General features: G+C 42.3%; 1 protein-coding gene across 3 annotated transcripts; it reads right to left on the minus strand.

Moving 5' to 3' along the window:
- Window positions 1–2498: 2498 nt before the first annotated feature.
- fbxl20 (F-box and leucine-rich repeat protein 20) lies at window positions 2499–18162 on the minus strand. Of its 3 annotated transcripts, none has more exons than XM_056402509.1 (16): window positions 17929–18162; window positions 17466–17653; window positions 13645–13706; window positions 12731–12785; window positions 12497–12571; window positions 12263–12357; window positions 12064–12132; window positions 11890–11985; window positions 10702–10828; window positions 9683–9757; window positions 8870–9000; window positions 8345–8405; window positions 8099–8143; window positions 7947–8003; window positions 7610–7822; window positions 2499–5999 (listed from the first exon to the last, which is right to left on the minus strand). In XM_056402509.1, the coding sequence occupies exons 2-16, from the start codon at window positions 17505–17507 to the stop codon at window positions 5892–5894; spliced, it is 1311 nt and encodes a 436-aa protein (XP_056258484.1). In that variant the 5' UTR covers window positions 17508–17653; window positions 17929–18162; the 3' UTR covers window positions 2499–5891. The 3 variants fall into 3 exon arrangements, with proteins under 3 accessions (XP_056258484.1, XP_056258483.1, XP_056258482.1); XM_056402508.1 differs by lacking the exon at window positions 17929–18162 and adding an exon at window positions 17758–17887; XM_056402507.1 differs by lacking the exon at window positions 17929–18162 and having other exon boundaries at window positions 17466–17751.
- Window positions 18163–18224: the final 62 nt, after the last annotated feature.

The raw sequence follows: 18224 nt of genomic DNA on the forward strand, positions 1-18224 counted from the left end.
ATGTTATTATTAACTATCAATGTCAGGGGAATGAAGAAGTGAAGAAGAAGAAGAAGTGGGTGGAGGATGTTGATGCAAAACTTTCTGCAGCTCATATGATGGAGCTGTGAGTCAGAGTCAGTCATCTTCTCCTTCAGCAGGAAAAAAAAAAAATTGACCCTCATGGGATGAGCTGGACTACTTTCAGTTTGTCTCTGAGTTTTTTGAGAGAACAGTTCTACAGCAACGCTTTTACCCTGCGATCCTTCATCCGTTGTCTTTCTCCATGAGCCGAAGCACCCAACAGAGACACCGTAGCCGCCCTGAAGAGTTAGAGCTTCATCCGGTTTGGTGGGATTTGTTTGAAGCTGCTGAATTGGCATCTTACCTCTGATTTCCTGGTGTTGCCATCCTCCTGTGTTTTCTCTTGATCACCCCCTTTTTTAGAAACACATGAATGAAGCAATAAGGTCGTGGTCACAACAGATTCTTGTGTTTACCTGATGAAGGAGAACAGGGACAGTTAAGGTCATACTGGTATTTTAAAGTGAGTTCTGTGCTAATATGGCACCAATCACAGGGAAGAAAGACTTACAATTGATTAATGTGTGTTTTTTTTTCTATCTGCACTGCAATATTTCACCAAAGCCTGACATCAAAGTTTGCTCTACGCTGTCAGAGAGTCTGTGGGTGTGGGTGTGTTAGAGACAAGAGACAGAGGAAAGACAAAGGGAGAGAGAGCCTCTGTTATCACATTAATTATTGCTTCACTCAGAACCAGGGCACGGCAGATAGCAGAGTGACTAGTGAAAGGAAGACTGAAACGAAACGAAACAAAAAAAAAAAAAAAAAAAAAAAAAAAAAAAAAATCACAGAACAAAAGCCATGAAGTCAAAAAAGTTCTTTTTTAGTGTATAGAAGGGGCTTTGCTGTCAAAAATAAACAGAAATGCAATGTCTTGTCTGGGGTGGTGCTGTGATCTGATCCGTCTGTTCAAACCCAGAACACACTGAACAGCAGAGAGAGTTGCTGAAGCAGTGGAACACACACACACACACACACACACACACACACACATTTAAATTTCTCCCTCTGAGCCATCCACCTTTCATCCTCCATGTGATACCCCAGGTGCCAGAACCCGGCTGCTAAAAATGAACATTAAAACAGGACTGGAAACACATTGATCTCTCAGCGATTTGAAGACCGGGGGGGGGACGGGACGAAATGAGTCCTATGGGTGGAAGACAGATCCCAGCCGTGACAGTGGTCGTCATGGTGCAGGACCAGAGCTGCTGCTCTTTCCACTGATATAAATTGATAGTGATTGTTCATCTGTGCTTCCACCTCAGACAAATACAGAGACCTGACTCTGCATGCAGTGTCCCATGGGCCCCAACAGCCTGTCCAAAGAGTCTCATCTTCAACCACAGACACCCATCTAGTAACGGCTGTTTGTATTAAAGTGACACTTTGTGCCAAGTATCTGTAGCGGTGAGCAAGGATGGGTTCACAGGTGTGTCAGTCTTTTCAGTGCATAATTCAAGGGAAAAGCTTTGGAACATGTTCACTTGAGGTGTCCAACCCTTGAAAGTGAGTTAGAAACTGATCTTGTATTGGCCTTTATGAATGGGAAGAATGATCGCAGCAAACAAAAACCTGGTTCAATATTCATATTGGCACCTGACTACTTTTAAAGCACATGTCGAAAATTGTGAAGCTGTAACAACTAATATGGAAAAACGGTGACGATAAGGAAGTGTAGGACTGTAGGAAAAGCAAAGCTTGTCCACTTGTGTGTTTTGAGGCCGCTTTCTTGACCAGGTCTCGCTTAATAAAAAAAAAATAAAAAATAAAAAAAAAAAAGGAAAGAGGAAAGAGGAAAAAAGAAAATGCAAGAAAATCTAATTCAACATTATAGCATTTTTTCCCCACATGGTGTCTTTAAAGAATAACCATATTTACAAACAGGAGTAATTAAAAATAAAAAAACAGTAATGATAGGAATGACCATAAAAAAAAATCTAAAAACTGTGTGAATAGAAACAGAACTGCTCACTCATTAAAGGCATAGATAGTTTTTGTTTTTTCATTGTTTCCACAGACAAACGGCTGCAGAAGAGCATCATCTGGGTGATTTAAAGCCAAATGTTTCCAATGTTGGACCAAAGATGAAAACCCCTCATCATTGAGGCCTGTTAACTTCAATTGTTCGAGAGGGTTGGTATGAAATTACAGACGTGACGGTAAATGATTCTTTTAAACTTTAGTTTTTCTGATATCCCTACAGCACAGTCCAGTCTGGAAACTGGTGGTTTACCCCCATTTTGCTATTAACTATAGCAAATCAATTAGCCTCACCGAACAGCTGATTTGATCATGAGTCCTGCAACCGGCAGAGAGGAGAAATCAGAGCAGCAGAGGTGGAGGAGTCAGTGCAACTGGCTCATTGCTGCCATCTACTGTGGCAACAAGGTTGAAAATGAGAACAAGTTCAACACCAGAGAAAACTAGACAAGTCTTAATAATATAGGTATATATTTATTCATACGTACATATTCATTTATATCGGTTAATTGTAAAAAAAGAAAAAAAAAAAAGAAAGAAAAGAAAAAAGGAAAAGATTTACAGTAATTATATGAACTACAGTCATTGTCAAAATTGTTTTTGAAATTTCCCTGGTGTCAATCTACCATGAACACACTGTAGATTCACCTCTTGCCCTCTGTCCTAATCTTCAACCTTTCTCCAGTGTTTGGGACCAAACATGCATGAAACAGACTGATCCATAGCGCTGCTGCGCCTCCTTTATGTAAACTGGTGGAAGGTGTGACAGAAGGACACAGAGGTGTTTGATAATGTGAGGAAAATAAATCTGTTTTGCTTTATAGATCCTGTAGTGTTTTTTTTTTGTACCATGAAAAGGCTGATGGCAGGTTTGTTTTTTTTTTGTTTTGTTTTTTTTGCACAAATAAAACCATCAGGAGCAGGTTGTGTATTATTACCTGTAATCCATTCAAAGTGTTTGCCTTGAAAGCACATGTTGTCTGCTGCACTGATGACTCAGCCTGCGCCACTTACGGTGCATGAACAGGGCAGGCAGGTGTTACATCCAGGATCAAAGTCTAAATCCTGTGACTTTTTCCTTTTTCCTCCAGTTAATGATCTTAACCCCAAAGCACAGCGACAAGAGTACACTAGATACCTCCGCCACTACTCTTGGTTGTTCCCTAATCCTTCCATAAACCCCCATTCAAACAAAACAGATCAGACTGGATTACACTAGATTCATCTCAGCTTGTGTTATTCTGCCTGTCGTTAGCCGTCAAATCACAAACTGAACAGAATCATCATTCAGCGTTTTGCCCTGTTGGCATGAATCTTAAACCAGAACGGGGACGTTTGAGAGCGATCAACATTCGAGACTGGGTCAACCAATGTCTGTCTTGCTTGATGTTTTTGGGCAGGGTGCATTAAGGGGGGGGGGGGGGGGGGGGTGTTCGGGAAAAGCAAGCCATAAAAAATTTAAAAGGAGAGGAAAGCACACTTATGGGAGAAAAACCTGTTTCTGCTAAAGCCATCCTGAGGACTTCTCCTTGATGGAAACATTCAAAAAAGTTCAACCTACATCATACAGACATGTCATCGTGAACGCCTCCTCCACTCACATTTAAAATGTCCAACTCACATTTAACATTGATTACAATTGCACTGGTGCCAACACTCCCTCCTGGACAAAGGCTACACTCTGGAAATTTAGTAACAATAAACTCTGAATAAAAACACAAACTCCCTCAGGTCCAAACTGAGGACTGGAAGAGGGCTCGAAACTCAACTTTGAGACACTGAACTCGTGACTTCAAAACACAAAGCAGGCGCAATCCAAACCACACCAAAACAGAGATGCAAAGAAAAGAGAACAGGTAGAGATCCAGAGGAAATCAGAAAGAAACGCAGTAAAAGACACATTTATAAAATGAAATGGGAAGAAAAGAGACACAGAATAAAGCAGGTGCAAGTGCAGGAGAAGATATTCCATAAGAAAAGGCTTCAGTACTTCATAGACCTGGGGGCTGAAGTCCATTATAGCCCTCTGCTCTGACCAAAATCCTTCCATCATATCTGTCAGCAGGCCAGAATTGTGCGCTCAAGCTTCAGTCGACTTCCTCTTGCAGTGCCTCCACCGGTCACAGGCGGACGGGGGACGTCACAGGTGGCAGGGTGTAACACGCTGTCACTCTGTCCCCTGCAAGGCCTCATGGGAGTTGAGGAGTTGCCGACGCCGGGCTCCGACGTCGGGCACATCCTCTCGCCGCTGCGTTGTGGTTCACCAGTTCCTCGTGGCCAGGAACCATCGCCGATGCGAAAACAAGAGCAACTAAATGAAATCAAACTAAATGAAAATAGACTTTGATTGTTTTCAGTTGGCTTTTTCTTTCCATTGTCCTGGTCTGAAAGCATGAGTTCATGTAGTGATGTCTTTTTTTTTTTTTTTCTCCATCTGTCAAAAGAGTGTCTTTATAACTTTTCACAGGCCAGCATCAGTTCATCCGTCAAAACTCCAGATTTGACTACTGGCTGCTTTTTACTCTCCAAAAGCTCCAGCGCACGTCCTCACACATATCTGTGCTTCAACGAGCACATGTGAGCTTCGCCGCGGTTCCCTCAGAAAGACCCATCGACGGCAACCTTTGCCCCGTCTCATATCGTCATCTGTCGTTTAGCGGGCTTCCACACTCGGACTCCCACAGTCCTCATATATGTACAGTTAGATTTTAAAAAACTAGAGGTGTTACATGCAACATTTGGCATCTTCTCGAGTCCCCACGTGTGAGTCTTAATAGCTGTCCATTTTTATAAAAATATTAAACTTTGTGTTCTTTTTTTCCTCTTCAGTATATTGAAGCTTCTGATTGTAACAGAGAGTCAGAGAGAGGTGAGGGTACAGGTGAAGCAAGCTCAGTGTATGCATTCAAGTGAAGACTTGTATTGGTGTGTGTTGTTAGTAAAATGCCAGTCTTAAATTTCGAGATGGTCGTCATTTTAAAGTGTCTCATCATTGCTTTTACTGTAAGTGCAAATAGCTGCAAGTATGCTTTTTTTCTCTTTTTTTCTTTTTTTTTTTTTTTTTAATCACAAAACAGCCTTCCTGCTGCTTCGTGTGTGTGTGTGTGTGTGTGTGTGTGTGTGTGTGTGTGTGTGTGTGTGTGTGTGTGTGTGTTTGGGATATAGCCAGTTTACAGTTTACTTGCTGCTCCTGTTTGAAATGAACAGCCTGCAGAACAAAACTAACACAGGTCTTAACTCAAGTGCAGTTCCCGTCTAGAGGTAGCGTTTAAGTGATCTTCAGCACAGAGGGAAGAGTGTGTGAGAGGTGAAGTGGGATCTTTCAGGACTATTTAATATCCAGCTGTCCCTGTAATTTGTCTCGTACATAAAGGACAATGGTTTCTGATGTGAAGATCTTGTCGTGTCATTTTTTTAACAATTCTTTTGCACTTTTTTTGTAAATCCTTTAACGGTGGTGATCACGTTTGATTTTTACATAACCCTCTTTATAATACTGGTTTGTCCACTGAACACAGCCCAGAAATGTTCTGACATTCATGTGTAAGTGAATCTGCACATCAGCTTGTGTAAGAGGCTGTGTGTGTGTGTGTGTGTGTGTGTGTGTGTGTGTGTGTGTGTGTGGTGGGGAGAGTTGGAAATGTTTTTTTGGAAAAGTTACCCAAGACCCTGTAAGCGTTGGCTCTCTCCCTCTCTCTGCAGCTCCAAAAAAAAAAAGGGGACACCAGCGTGTACTCTGTGACAGGGGGCCGGGAGGGGGGACAGCAGGTCAGGGGTCAAGTGACGGGCTGCGGGGAGCGTGTACAAGGGACACGAGGACAGGGAAGGGGGTCGTTGTCTTTACATCATAGCAGGACGCAGCAGCGGCAAAACCTCTGACGGCTGCCCCCGACGGAGGGGGGCGGAGTGACGGGAGCGAAGTATGCATGCACTTTGATGTTAGGCAGATGGGTCTGTGGTGAAAAAGAAAGAAACACACATGTAAATGTGTTAATAGCTCATACAAACACTGCACTAGGTAGCTTGATAGCATCAGCAGTGGCTACAGTTTGCTACAATACTCAAGTTACTGGAAAATGTTAACATCCATGTGTCAGTAAAAACTGACACTTTAAATATATTCCTCCTTAAGGAATAGTTCAATATTTAGGGAAATACGAGGCGATCGATACCGCTCTCAAGTCTGTACAGTAAACATGAAGCCTCTGTTAGCTTAGCACAAAGACTGGAAAATGAGGGAAACAGATAACCTGGTTCTGTCCATAGCAAAACAAAACCCAACTCCCACGTCCACACCACTCTAATGAAGAGAAATGACTGCACCTGGCCAACAAATAGTCCAGCACATAACTGAAACCACAACGTGTTGTTTTTGCACTTTGGTTTTTGTATGGATTAAACAACAAAGTTCTGACGTGTTAATTAGTGAGCTTCAGAGGTGCTGGTAGCTTGATTTTGTTACCCCTGCACAGAGCCAGGCTAACAGTATCCAGTCTTATGCTAAACTAAGCAAGAACATGAACATGAGAGTGGTAATGGCAAGAGGCCTAGCTCCCAGAATGTCTAACTATTCCCTCAAGCTCAAATTCCCTTCGGTGAGCTTCTACTTTCACCATTGTGCCATTCAGGAGCTTAAAAACCCAACGTATGGAATGGATGGATTCACTCAGACAACAACTCCTCAACTGTGATAAGTGGTGTAACAGGCCTCATCAGAGACAGTGTTTGTGTTAGTGCAGCGTCTGCGCTCCAGGTCTGATTTCAGTAAACATTTACTAATCATCTATGATTAGTGAGAAACCATTTTTGCTGTAAAGGTCAACTCTACATAAAGAAGTAAGATTGCTTTGTTGATTGAATGGCTGTCTAACTCCAAACCATCATTCAACACTAAACCAATTAAAATGTGTAGATCTGTGACACTGAATACAACTCTTCACCAAATAAATTTAAAATGGCATATGTTGAGTTCACAAAATTACAGTACATTCTGGATAAGTATCATACAGCCCTTTTCCACTGCATGGTACTGGCTCAACATGACTCGACTCTCTTTGTTCTGCATCTTGTAAATGGATACAACCTGGTAACTGGTGCTTTTTATGGTATCACCTTCGCCGAGGTTCCAAGTGAGCTGAGGCGATATCAAAAGGTGACGTGAAAACCCGACACACTATTGACTGGTCAGAGAGAATCATCACCACTACATCATCATTGTGTGAAATGGGGCCTTCTAAACAAACCCTCCATTTTTAAAAGACTGTAAACCGCTGACTGTAGGCTGTTACATTTCTGTTATTTATTGTTCTAGACTTTCAGTGTGACAACATGGAAAACCATATTGTCGTACATGTTTTTCTGTTTGGTATGTCTTTGATTTTCTTCCATTGTTCATGTGTGTGTTGCGTTGAACATAAAGTCACGATAGCTTTGTGAGGGGGCACTATCTGCAGTGGATAAAAAAGTACCTGGTATCAAAAGCGAGTGGAGTTGAGTCAAGTCTGTATCATGCGATGGAAAAACGCTAATAGCTTACTCACTGCTGTCAGCCCACACAACTCACCCTTAGTCTCTTGATACCAGCGCGGGTGATCTGCTGGCAGTCATACAGCTCAATGCGATCCAGACTATGGCAGCTCTTCAGGTGCTCCAGTGAGGCGTCTGTGATCAGGGGGCAGTTGTCCAGCTCGATCACCTCCAGACGGTCGTGAGCGCAGGGGCCGCTGCCGAGGTGTCTGATGCCATCGTCGGTGATCAGCTCACAGTGTGACAGACTCTGCAGGAACACGGTGATACCATCACAGGAGCTCTATTTACTCAACTGTCTCCTAAAACAAGCTGTGATTTGGTGCTCATAAACACTCCAGTGAAATATGCTTAAGTGGCAGGCGTACACTCACCAGGACTTGCAAACGAGGGCAGTGGATAGACAGCTGGATGAGCGTTCCATCTGTGATCTGATGCAAAGGTGAAAGGCAACAATTGTGGAAACTGCAGATGACATACAACAACCATGGAAACGCTATTTATGTAGCTCAGATTGTTTATTTACCTGCACACATTCTTCTAAATCCATTTTCTCAAGCTCATGACAATTCTGCAGGAGAGAAACAGAGACATTGAACAGAGATAAACTGCACGATCTTCTGCTTATTGGTGTATATTTGTGCTTTCTGGGACAAATAATATTTGAAATATTTTGTGTTGGGAGCAAAAATTAACATCATCACACGTGTGTGTGTGTGTGTGTGTGTGTGTGTGTGTGTGTGTGTGAGTGAGAGAAAGACACCACACTCACCCTTGCTAATGTAGTGAAACCCACATCTGTAAGCTGAGAGCAGCGAGCCACTTCTAATATTCTGAAAGGAGAACAAGAGGAGCAGAGAGTTGCTCAATGGCTGCATCACTTACAGTCTGTCACTCACTGAGTTCCTGCACAGAGAGTAACTAGATCTACAGGAGTAAGGCTTGTGATATCTTCACTGCAGAGAGGCCCATTCATTCATGACATGACTTCAGGATTCAGCTTTAAATGAATATTAAAGGCTTTTTTATGAATAACACTTGTTGACTATTAAATTTAAGTTTCACGTATTTAAGGAAAATCTGAAAAGCCAGTTATAACATCAGTTTACACTCAAGTGAAATAATTTCACATCCATGGTGGAGAGAGAGAGTGAGTGACTTGAGTTCCACAGTTAGATAATAAGGCTGATATTCAAACTAAATGGCTTGGTTAATTATTTGCAGGGTCTAGAAAGTTCTCCATAGTTAAGTTCAGAGTGAGGAGCGTGAGCGTGTGTGTGTGTGTGTCACAGTTTACCTGAGGCGGGGGCAGTTCTGTCCCAGGGCGTGAAGGATGGCGTCTGTGATGTTGGCACAGCCCGACACACACAGAGACTGCAGGCGGTGACAACCTCTGCAAATTGTGATGAGGCCCTCATCTGTGATCTGCTGCTCACAGAAAGACAGCATGTGCGTTTGTACATAGCGGAGGATGTCAGAGACATACCAACTTTTCCTATGCTCACCGGTTGCTATGCATCAAGAGCAATCAATGTATGGATTTACATATATTCATGCGACACGTTAACACTCAGCTAGCGAGAGCGATTTCTGTCTCCCTGCATTGTTGTTTGAAGTATTGCTCGAGAAAACCAGGAGGAGATGGGACAAAGGGAGAAGAGGTTGAAAATGGGCTAGGCATGAGAAAGGAGGATCAACTGGGAACACGAAGAGACGATGAGTTCCTGAGGTGAGATGAGAAAAGAGATGAAGGAAGAAGAGGAGAGCTTTCAGGTGTTGGTGAAGAAAGAAGGGGAATGTTAAGGACAGGAGCAGTCAGAGAAAAATATATGGACTGTCTGAGCAGGCTCCGTGTCAGTGGATCTTTGGCAGTATGAGCTGGATGGGGCCATCAGCTTCTCACAATGAGCTTGAGCTGAAGAGCACAGTGTGTACTTGGCGATCAGCCCATTCCCTGGAAACTACTAAGCTGAGTTCTGTTTATCTTTAGAGGTTTAATAAAGTTTTTTACAGAGGTGCATTTCAACATAATAAAATGTGGATACAGTGAAACAATTGCATCTTTCCTGATTAATGCGATTCATCTTCTCACCATGTTAACTGTACTTACTGAACATGTCTGTAGGTTGAGTGTGACCAGCTCTGGACAGTTAGCCCCAATGTGCTTCAGAGCCTCATCTTCTAACTGTGAGGAAAGACAACAGGCATCTGAAAATAGGGCTGAACAATATCCAAAAAAAATCATATTGCAATGTTTTGGCAGATCTTGTGATATGAGTCACAATTTCAGTTGGAAGTGTCACTTTCACATTTTTATTTTTACTGAAAAAAAAAGAAAAAAAGATGATAATGTGATTTTGGGCTTGTACCAAACAAGCATGTTCCTTTACTTCTGCAGAATATGATTGGTAGGCCGGGGGCACCTGGTCTGTTGTGACATATTTTACCTTTAGCAAAAAATTGCAGATCCTGCGATTTGGACATTGCACTTGGCCATATTGCAATTTCGATTATATTTTGATTAATTGTGCAGCAATATCTTAAATTAAACTACACTTGTATACCAAGATCATCCCACCAAACTCTTTTACTGTCACTTCCTCGAAAGTGTTATTGTGATGCAATTCATCTACACCGCAAACTACAGCCGCTAGAAGATGAGTAAAAAACCTCCGGCAACCGAGCGTCCGCTGTATGTTGTGATTAGTTTTGTCCTTTAAATTAATGATCTGTGACATCTTCATAAAAATACATGGCTGTCTCCTCACACTGTTCTGTTGAACTAACAGGATGGTGCTGCATGAAGGCTTTTACATTTGCTGTAAACAGCACCTGCTATGTCTTTCCTCAGAAACATCCTCTGCTGCACAGGAAGTGATGCATTTTATGTCTGTCGTGGCAGCAACTACACTCTATTTGGAAAATAAGAGGAACTCAAAAGTTAGACTTATAAGTGGTGGCTGCTATGGCGAAACATACGACAAAACAGTCAGTCAACCTATTGTGTAAAAGTTCAACTGTTGAGCAGTAAGAATAATATTGTATCAATCAGGTTGCTTTTAAATTCATCCAATTAAGTTTCATACTGACTGAAACATCATCAGCTCTGGTTTGCATCTCCAACCGTACCTGTGTGCAGCCCTTGAGGAAAAGGCCCTTGAGTCCAGGGCAGGAGCGCACCAGGGCCTGGATGCCGTCCTTGGTGACCTGATCACACCAGGAGATGTTGAGCTGCTCCAGCAGGGGACAGCCCTCACTGAAGGAGGGAAAAGAAGAAAGGGTCAGGTGGGAAGTTAAAGCACATCATTTACAACCCATGTATCAACAGTGTGAAAGGCATCAAATGCTCTCTGCACCAAGGTTATTATCATTAACTAACACTTACAAAATAATGAAAAATACACATGAAAAAACATTTTTGTTAACCAAAATGAAATAAAAATCATAACTAACTGAAACTGCATTGTGTGTTTACAAAACTAACTAAAATAACCTAAAATTATAGAGAAAATGTCTCATTGTCTTTGTTGATTTCATACATAATCCTGGTATTTTGTGTGGATATGAAATCTATCTTCCAGTTTTTTACCTGTGCCAGATGGAGCAGTATCTTACAGCTGCCTGGCTCTCAGTGTGCGAGCAGTACATATGCCAAACAAGTGTCAAAAACATTCACTGTATTAATGATGTCAAGTTTTTTATTGTTTATTAACTGCGATGATGTGTCGCAGAGCTGCAGCACCTACAACTAGTGCAGGGCAGTTCAATGGGTTGTTTTGGGGTTTTTCATGTTTTTTTTCCCCTCAGTGACTCGAGCTGCGTCTCTCCTCAGATGCAGAATTACACACATTTTGCACTAAAAGCTGCATCTTGTGTCGTCTGTTTACACATCTCTGCCCATATCTACATTTTATGTTCTGCTGTTGCTGTTGTTGTTGTTGTTTTTGTGTCCAGTTTCATTTTTTCTGGTTAATGACAAACAAACTGAAAAATACGCATCTTTTATAGTTGCTTTTGTGCATGGTTGTCCTAAGTGAATACATTTTTAAAAATGGTTTTTCATGTTTTGTTGAGTTTTATTACACTATACTTTTTCCGACCTTTTTGAATCTCGCCCGTAACAAAACCTCACATATTACAAAAAAAACCAACTAAAAACTAAACAATCAATTCTGTTTTAAACACACAAACCAAACTATTATAACCTTGCTCTGCACCTACATCCCCTTTGTCTGGTGGTGTGGCAATACTGGTGCACAGTAAGTAATATACTGTAAAGTCAAGGGAAGTATAGATCACAGTGTTGACCCTACACACCTGAGAGCTTTAAGTGACAGGTTGGTGATTGAGGTACAGGAAGCAAGGTCCAGGTGCTTCAGCTTTGGACAGAACTTACTGAGGCTATTACACGTGCTGCGGAGGAGAAAGACAATGAGCGTTTTGAAGGAGAAATGACATCATGATTCATTAGCACATGAACTATACACAGACCTGTCAGTGATCTTGGTGCAGCCGTTCAGACTAAGCAGCTCAATGTTCCTGCAGTTCTGTGAGAAAGTCCTACAGAAAAAAAAACAACAAATAAGCATTTATGTGATGACAGTCAAACTGAACTTGCCTGTCTCTCTCTCTTCCAGGGTTTGGACCAGAACTAGAATTTTCTGTAAGGTTAAGTCTTCGCCAAGCTCACCTCAGGGCGCTGTCGCCCACACCAAGGCACCCCCGCAGGCTTAGCTTCCTAAGAAAACCCCCACATCGCTTTGAGATGTTCTCAACCACCCGACCCTGCAACAAAAACAATCCACTCAAACTGCTTTATTTGGCTCTGCAGCTCGATTGAAGTGTGAAGGGAAAAATACACAGCAAAGACTGAAGTTACAGGTCAAAAGTAAGGTCAATGGATGATTGCATCAGACTTGCTCACCTCTATGTCCCTCTGGAAGTCGAAGAGGTCAATTCGTTGCCAGTTGCTGCCGTCCAGGGCCAGAACATTCCAGGACTGAGAGCAGGGAGGGAGAAACAGACATTTAGGGTCAAGTTTTTTTTCCTTCAAAAAAGGAACCATAGACACACACAAAGAACGCACACTAAAAACACAGACCAACACATACAGTCGCGCACACTTGCATCCACACACACCTTGTGAACACAGACTCACCCGTGAGACCTGGGCACAGCGACAGAGTGTCACCACATCCAGAAAGGAGAAGATTCTGGAAGACAGACAGGGACGGTTTTAGAGACCCTGATCCCCGCTGCCAGAAGCTTCCTCTTTACACCAGACTCTGCCCTCGACTCAACCCTGCGTCTGCTTCCACTCACAGCACAGGGTTGTGAGTAAATCAGCCAATATTGTCTTTGACTGTCAACAGGATAGATGTGTTTACTCTCTATGCTGGATAGACGTGTTTACTCAAAGTGGGGTCCTGGCAAGGAAGACACGCAATCGGCTTCTAATGAACAGAGCTAGAAACTTAAAACAGGATCCTACAATGCAGCAAAAACCGTATTAGGGTTGAAGCTGGGGTGAAGTGAGTCCCAGTGAAGCTTGCCAGCCTCACAAATCAGAGCACTGCACCTGGCCAAGCGGCACGGAGTCAGCAGCCGCAACACAGGCAGCTTGGCTGGCAAGGCCGAGGCTTGAGTTATGGCCTTCATTTTCTGTTTGCTCAGGAACTCTTGAATTTTTTTTGTTGTTGTCTGAAATCAATTTTAATGTTGAATAGCCTCAAGCTTCATCTTTTATTACATTAGCATTGGGGGAGCAGGGAGGGGAAGGAGAGGAAATTTGCATCCCAGTGGTTAGTTTAGTTGCAGTAATCACTAAAGGGCAAGTGGGTGTACAACATATAAACATACAGCATATGTGTGTGTGTGTGCGTCTGTGTTTGAGGGCTGGACAGGGAGGAGGCCAATTTTGCCTTTGCGTATGATCTGATGTGCTGATCAGTAGCCAAGTCGAGGAGGTGAGTGTGAAGTAAGCGACATGCCATTTTCGTTCGCAAAAAAAAAAAAAAAAAAAAAAAAAGCCCTGCAGAGAGTCTGATTGAGGTGTTTCAAAATGTCACTCACCGTAGCAACAGCTCCTTGGGTAGCTTCTTATTGATGACCGCCTCATCACTGTTTGTGAACATCTGAAAGAGTGCAGAGGATAATATTAGTGCTGGCAGCCTGTTTCAACATGGCAGGGGCCCCGCCATCCACTCACCTCACTCAAGGACGGCCCCAACACATAACCAAGGATAAATGATAGTAATCTCATCAGCCAAGATAGATTCATTGTCAAGTCTTGGAAAACACTGAAGGTGACAGAAGATAAAGCGGCAGCACAGGAGATGGGATTTTGTGTCTTCTAAGCAGAAAACAGCAGGATGGGACTTTGGGCAGCCGACTACAGCGCTGTAGTGGCCTCTGCTTTCTAGTTATCTTTCCTGCATGCATATTCTGTCCTCCCTTCCTGTGTTGTTCATACTGTTGAGTTTGCACCAGTGTCCACATCAGTATGTGCTGAGAATGTACACTGGAATCAGTTACAGTTTATCTTTTGTGGCTCTCAGACAAATTGCTCCAGCTTCTGCTTAACAGCTAATGGATGTCCACGTAAATGATTGCATGCTGTCTGAGCACAAATACCAGCCTAGAATCCACAGAAAAGGCTGCAGTACATGAAAGAGACAATAAAGTAGCATTTATTAAGTGCTACTTCCTTACACACACACACCACGTGCAGTGTTCCCATAATATGTGGTAAATCATAGTCTGCTTGATTGTAAAATGCAAGATGTTGAAACATTGACATTTGGGAGCATCCACTCGGGGACAACAAGGCGAATGAAGCAACATCTGGCCCAATCCATTTTCCTCCATAGATTTACAAAGATAAATCTAAACCAGGGACAGGGTAATTGAGGGGTGGGGGCTTTGGTGTGTAAATAAAAAGTGCAGGAAGGCATGTTATTTACAAGAGGCAAACATCTGTGACAAGATCAACAAGGAATTTGCAAGTCTTCCTTATTTGCACTTCCCCTACAGGTACAAATGTGAAGCGCCCATGATCCAAGAATAAATTAAAGGTTTATTTGTGTTTAAACAAAAGAAATAATTAGTACACAGTGCCACACAGTGCCATTTTGATTATGGGCGTCTATCTGAAAAGCACATTCACAATAGCTCCAGATTTTGAGAGACTTACACACTTAAGTAAACCTATTCATCAGCCTCACAAAAACAAACTGACAGGTCTGCCTGTTGAAATTAATGACTGGATCTCTATAAATCCAGTCGGCTGCAGGTCAAAGCCTCTCTATGTCTCGCTGATAAACATACAAACTCCACATACACGCACATCTGTCTATGCAGGGGCTGCCTGCCAGCACAGACGTGTAAAATTTTGAGGGAGTAAGAAGGGACAGACATTTCCCGTTTGGATTTGGGGCAAATTGACTCTGACAGCTCGCCTTCCACAGCGCTACTCTCTGGCCAAATAATCCAGGGCCATTTCCAAAGAACCAGATGCTCATGGTCAACGGGCATACCCTGTCCCCTTTTGTAATCTAACATAAAATGAAACTGATGCTGCATGAATGTGAGCATTATGTTTTCTCCACTGGTCAGCTATAGTCAGTGATTCAGGCCTGGCAGGAGGTAAAAAGCTGGCTGAGCTGTAACCTCCAGCTAGAGATCATTGTAAAAGGAAACCAAAAGTGATAATATTTTTAGAAAACATTTGTTGTTTCCTGAAAAGACCCCGTCCTCGGATTAAATTTAGTTTTACACTCATAACTGTGGTAAACACCATGGATGTCGTTAAGGACCAACAGATATAGGAAATACCCAAGAGACAAGCTGCCTGCAATAAACACTGTTTTGTTGCCAACAGTTTAAACTTCTTCAACATTTCTTTCATCAATACACACAATTATACACAATGTAGTGGTAATGTGGCAAATCACAATGATGTCATTATTTACATATTCCTTTTAATTGGAGAAATTACACTTTTAAGCATTAATGCCTGTTTACTTTTCAAGCTGCTGTAGTGTTTTGTTCAGGGCTGGTGTACAACCGATCAGTGTCTAGTGCTGTGCAGTGAAGCCACACAGAATATAAGAGAAAACATCCGACCATGCCTTTCAAATTAAAACTCTCATACAGACCAACACCAATGACGTCTTGACAACTGGGTGTTTGTGGTAGCATACAGTAACAGCTGTATCTTTGGTATCAGGTTTCTTGCAATCAGACCTCTGATCTTTTTTTAATTTTTTTGGTTTGTAGTGGATTTTAGCGTATTAACAACTGAAATAACTCAGCGTTGTATTTTTTTATTCTTTCTGTCATACTAAGTTTAATGGATAGATGGATTGTATTTATTTTCACTAAAATAACTGAAACTCAGGCTAATCAAATTAGTCACAGTAAGAAAGATGCTACTGGTTAACATTTGATTGAAATCTTCAAAAATTCAGAGATCAGTTTACAATGAAATCTTCCCATAGACTAACAGCATAAATACACCACAGCCTAAACCAAAATGAACCACATTCATCATGAAGTTAAATATACTGACTGCATGAATGTTTCAGACAAATAGCTACTTAAAATAGCAACTTCCTCAGTTTCTAATGGTTATACTCACTGACTATAGGCCTTATGCTCAGTTCCAAACTGAATTTCTTTATATAGTTTATTTATGTCTCCTAAAACATTGTGCTGTGAAAAGGATTGTAGCTTTGTAAATGTGTATAAAATGTAAAAATATACAGTGAAACCCCCTTACACATAAACCCATACTAGGCAACTTGAAAGGATTACTGATACTGATTTACTTTTAATTTGAAGACAACGTCGCGCCACTTCCGGTATTCTCCTCTCCTAAATCCGGTTACATTGACAAGGCAGCTCTACCGCAGCTGTCGGGCCAGAAGGTAAACGGCCTGAATCTTCTGAGTCGTCAGCTGTTGCACCGTTAAAAATAAATAAAACCACACGCAAATCCCACGCTAGCTAGGGATTAAACAACACCAAGTACCAAGGCTACAATGCCCAATGTCACCGGCCACATACAAAGCATTTATGTACGAGTTTTGACCAAAAAACTCTGTTACGCTTGTGTGGCTGCGACACAAAGTTAATGGTAAAATCTTCGGAACAACAACACCGTAACTTGTGTGTGTGTGTGTCAGGGAGAGAGAGAGATAGGGAGGGTGTGTGTGTGTGTGTACAGGTGGTACTTCTACTAAAAGTGTGGGCTGCGCTGTGTTTTACATTGTAGCAGCCTGGGCCTGTTTGTTGATAGTTGGGTGCTAACACGGGGTGCATGTAGCAGTCACAACCCGAGGCCCCCACATCCGCAGCGGCCATGGATAAGCACAACACTCCGGCTTGCCAGACAACCCAGCAAAAGTGGCATAAAAATCACACCCCGGCAGATATGAGGACAGTTATGAAAACAGCTTCTTTGCAAAGTGAAGTCAACAAATTCCCTTTTCGGATAATATGTTAATGTGAGCCAGAGCTGTCCTCGGCGTGCTCCATGTAGCCTCATTGTCTTTGTTTTGACGGCGCATAGGGAAACGAGGACAACATTTTAGGGACCTTTAAAAAGGACTCCTCCATTTACTGATGAACAGCACGGCAGGAGTCAAAAATACCGAGCTGTATCCTCCACAAAATGACATGCAAGGCCTCGGCTATATGTTGTTAAAACAAAACAACAGCGTTTGACCTAATCCCAAACATTGACTGCGGAAGCTGCATCAGTAGCCTCACCATAAGCGCAGTTTTGCAATAAATACAGCGACAGTCATCACGTAGGCCCCATACCCTAACTTTTATTACAGCTACCTGAATGTGTGTCAGTGACTGTCAGTTAATATTCATAGCAAACTCACCTCAAACCGGCTCCGCGAAACACCATTTACCTCCTTCCCCATGTCGGACGTTGGTTACCGACTCAATGTATTCGGTGTAGGCGCAGTAAAATGCAGACACAGGCCCTCTTCCTGCCGTTTCCCCTCCACGTCTATCATGCTACCGTCCTCTCGGTAGCTCCTGGAGTGCGGTGTCGTTGTTTTTCGACCTGTAACACAAACGGCAAGACCTCTAGTTTCTGATAAAATATGGGCTATACAGACAGCAACCAGCCAATGAGCCAGTTCTCTTATCTGCTCGGCTCGTCCTCACCTCCTCCTCCCTCCTATACAGCTTTCCATCCATCCACACAATAGCCCGGCAGGAATAGGATCTGGCAGCCTAAAATGGAGCTCGTACTACGCCTACATCACTTAGAAATAATAAATATAATAATGCTAAGGTATAGGCTATTGCCCTAACACACAAAGGACACTTACTTACTTGTTGGCTGGTTCTTCAAAAAAAAAAAAAAAGCTCACAATGTGATCTGGGTACAAACTCAGCAAAGGTAAATATGTAAGTTGGGTTTCAATCTTTTGACAGCCCATGTAGCAGCATGATCCTAGATAAAGGTAACAGGATTCGTAGATTAAAAATTTTATTTATTAAAAAAGTTTGTTAAAGTAACTGTAGACAAACTAGTCATAACATGTGAGACTAGATATACTTGATACTTTATATAGTCTACATAAAAGAACAAATAGCCTATCGTAAATGTAGGCTATGTCTGATAAGCC

The sequence above is a fragment of the Seriola aureovittata genome, chromosome 17, assembly GCF_021018895.1.
Source record: "Seriola aureovittata isolate HTS-2021-v1 ecotype China chromosome 17, ASM2101889v1, whole genome shotgun sequence".
NCBI lineage: Eukaryota > Metazoa > Chordata > Actinopteri > Carangiformes > Carangidae > Seriola > Seriola aureovittata.

Coding starts and splice junctions, on each gene's coding strand:
- fbxl20 (XM_056402509.1), bottom strand. CDS start 17,507: ATGGGGAAGGAGGTAAATGGTGTTTCGCGGAGCCGGTTTGAG. Junction 12,786..13,644: donor CCCAAGGAGCTGTTGCTACG/GTGAGTGACATT, acceptor TCTGTCTTCCAG/AATCTTCTCCTTTCTGGATG. Junction 12,572..12,730: donor GCTGTGCCCAGGTCTCACGG/GTGAGTCTGTGT, acceptor CCCTGCTCTCAG/TCCTGGAATGTTCTGGCCCT.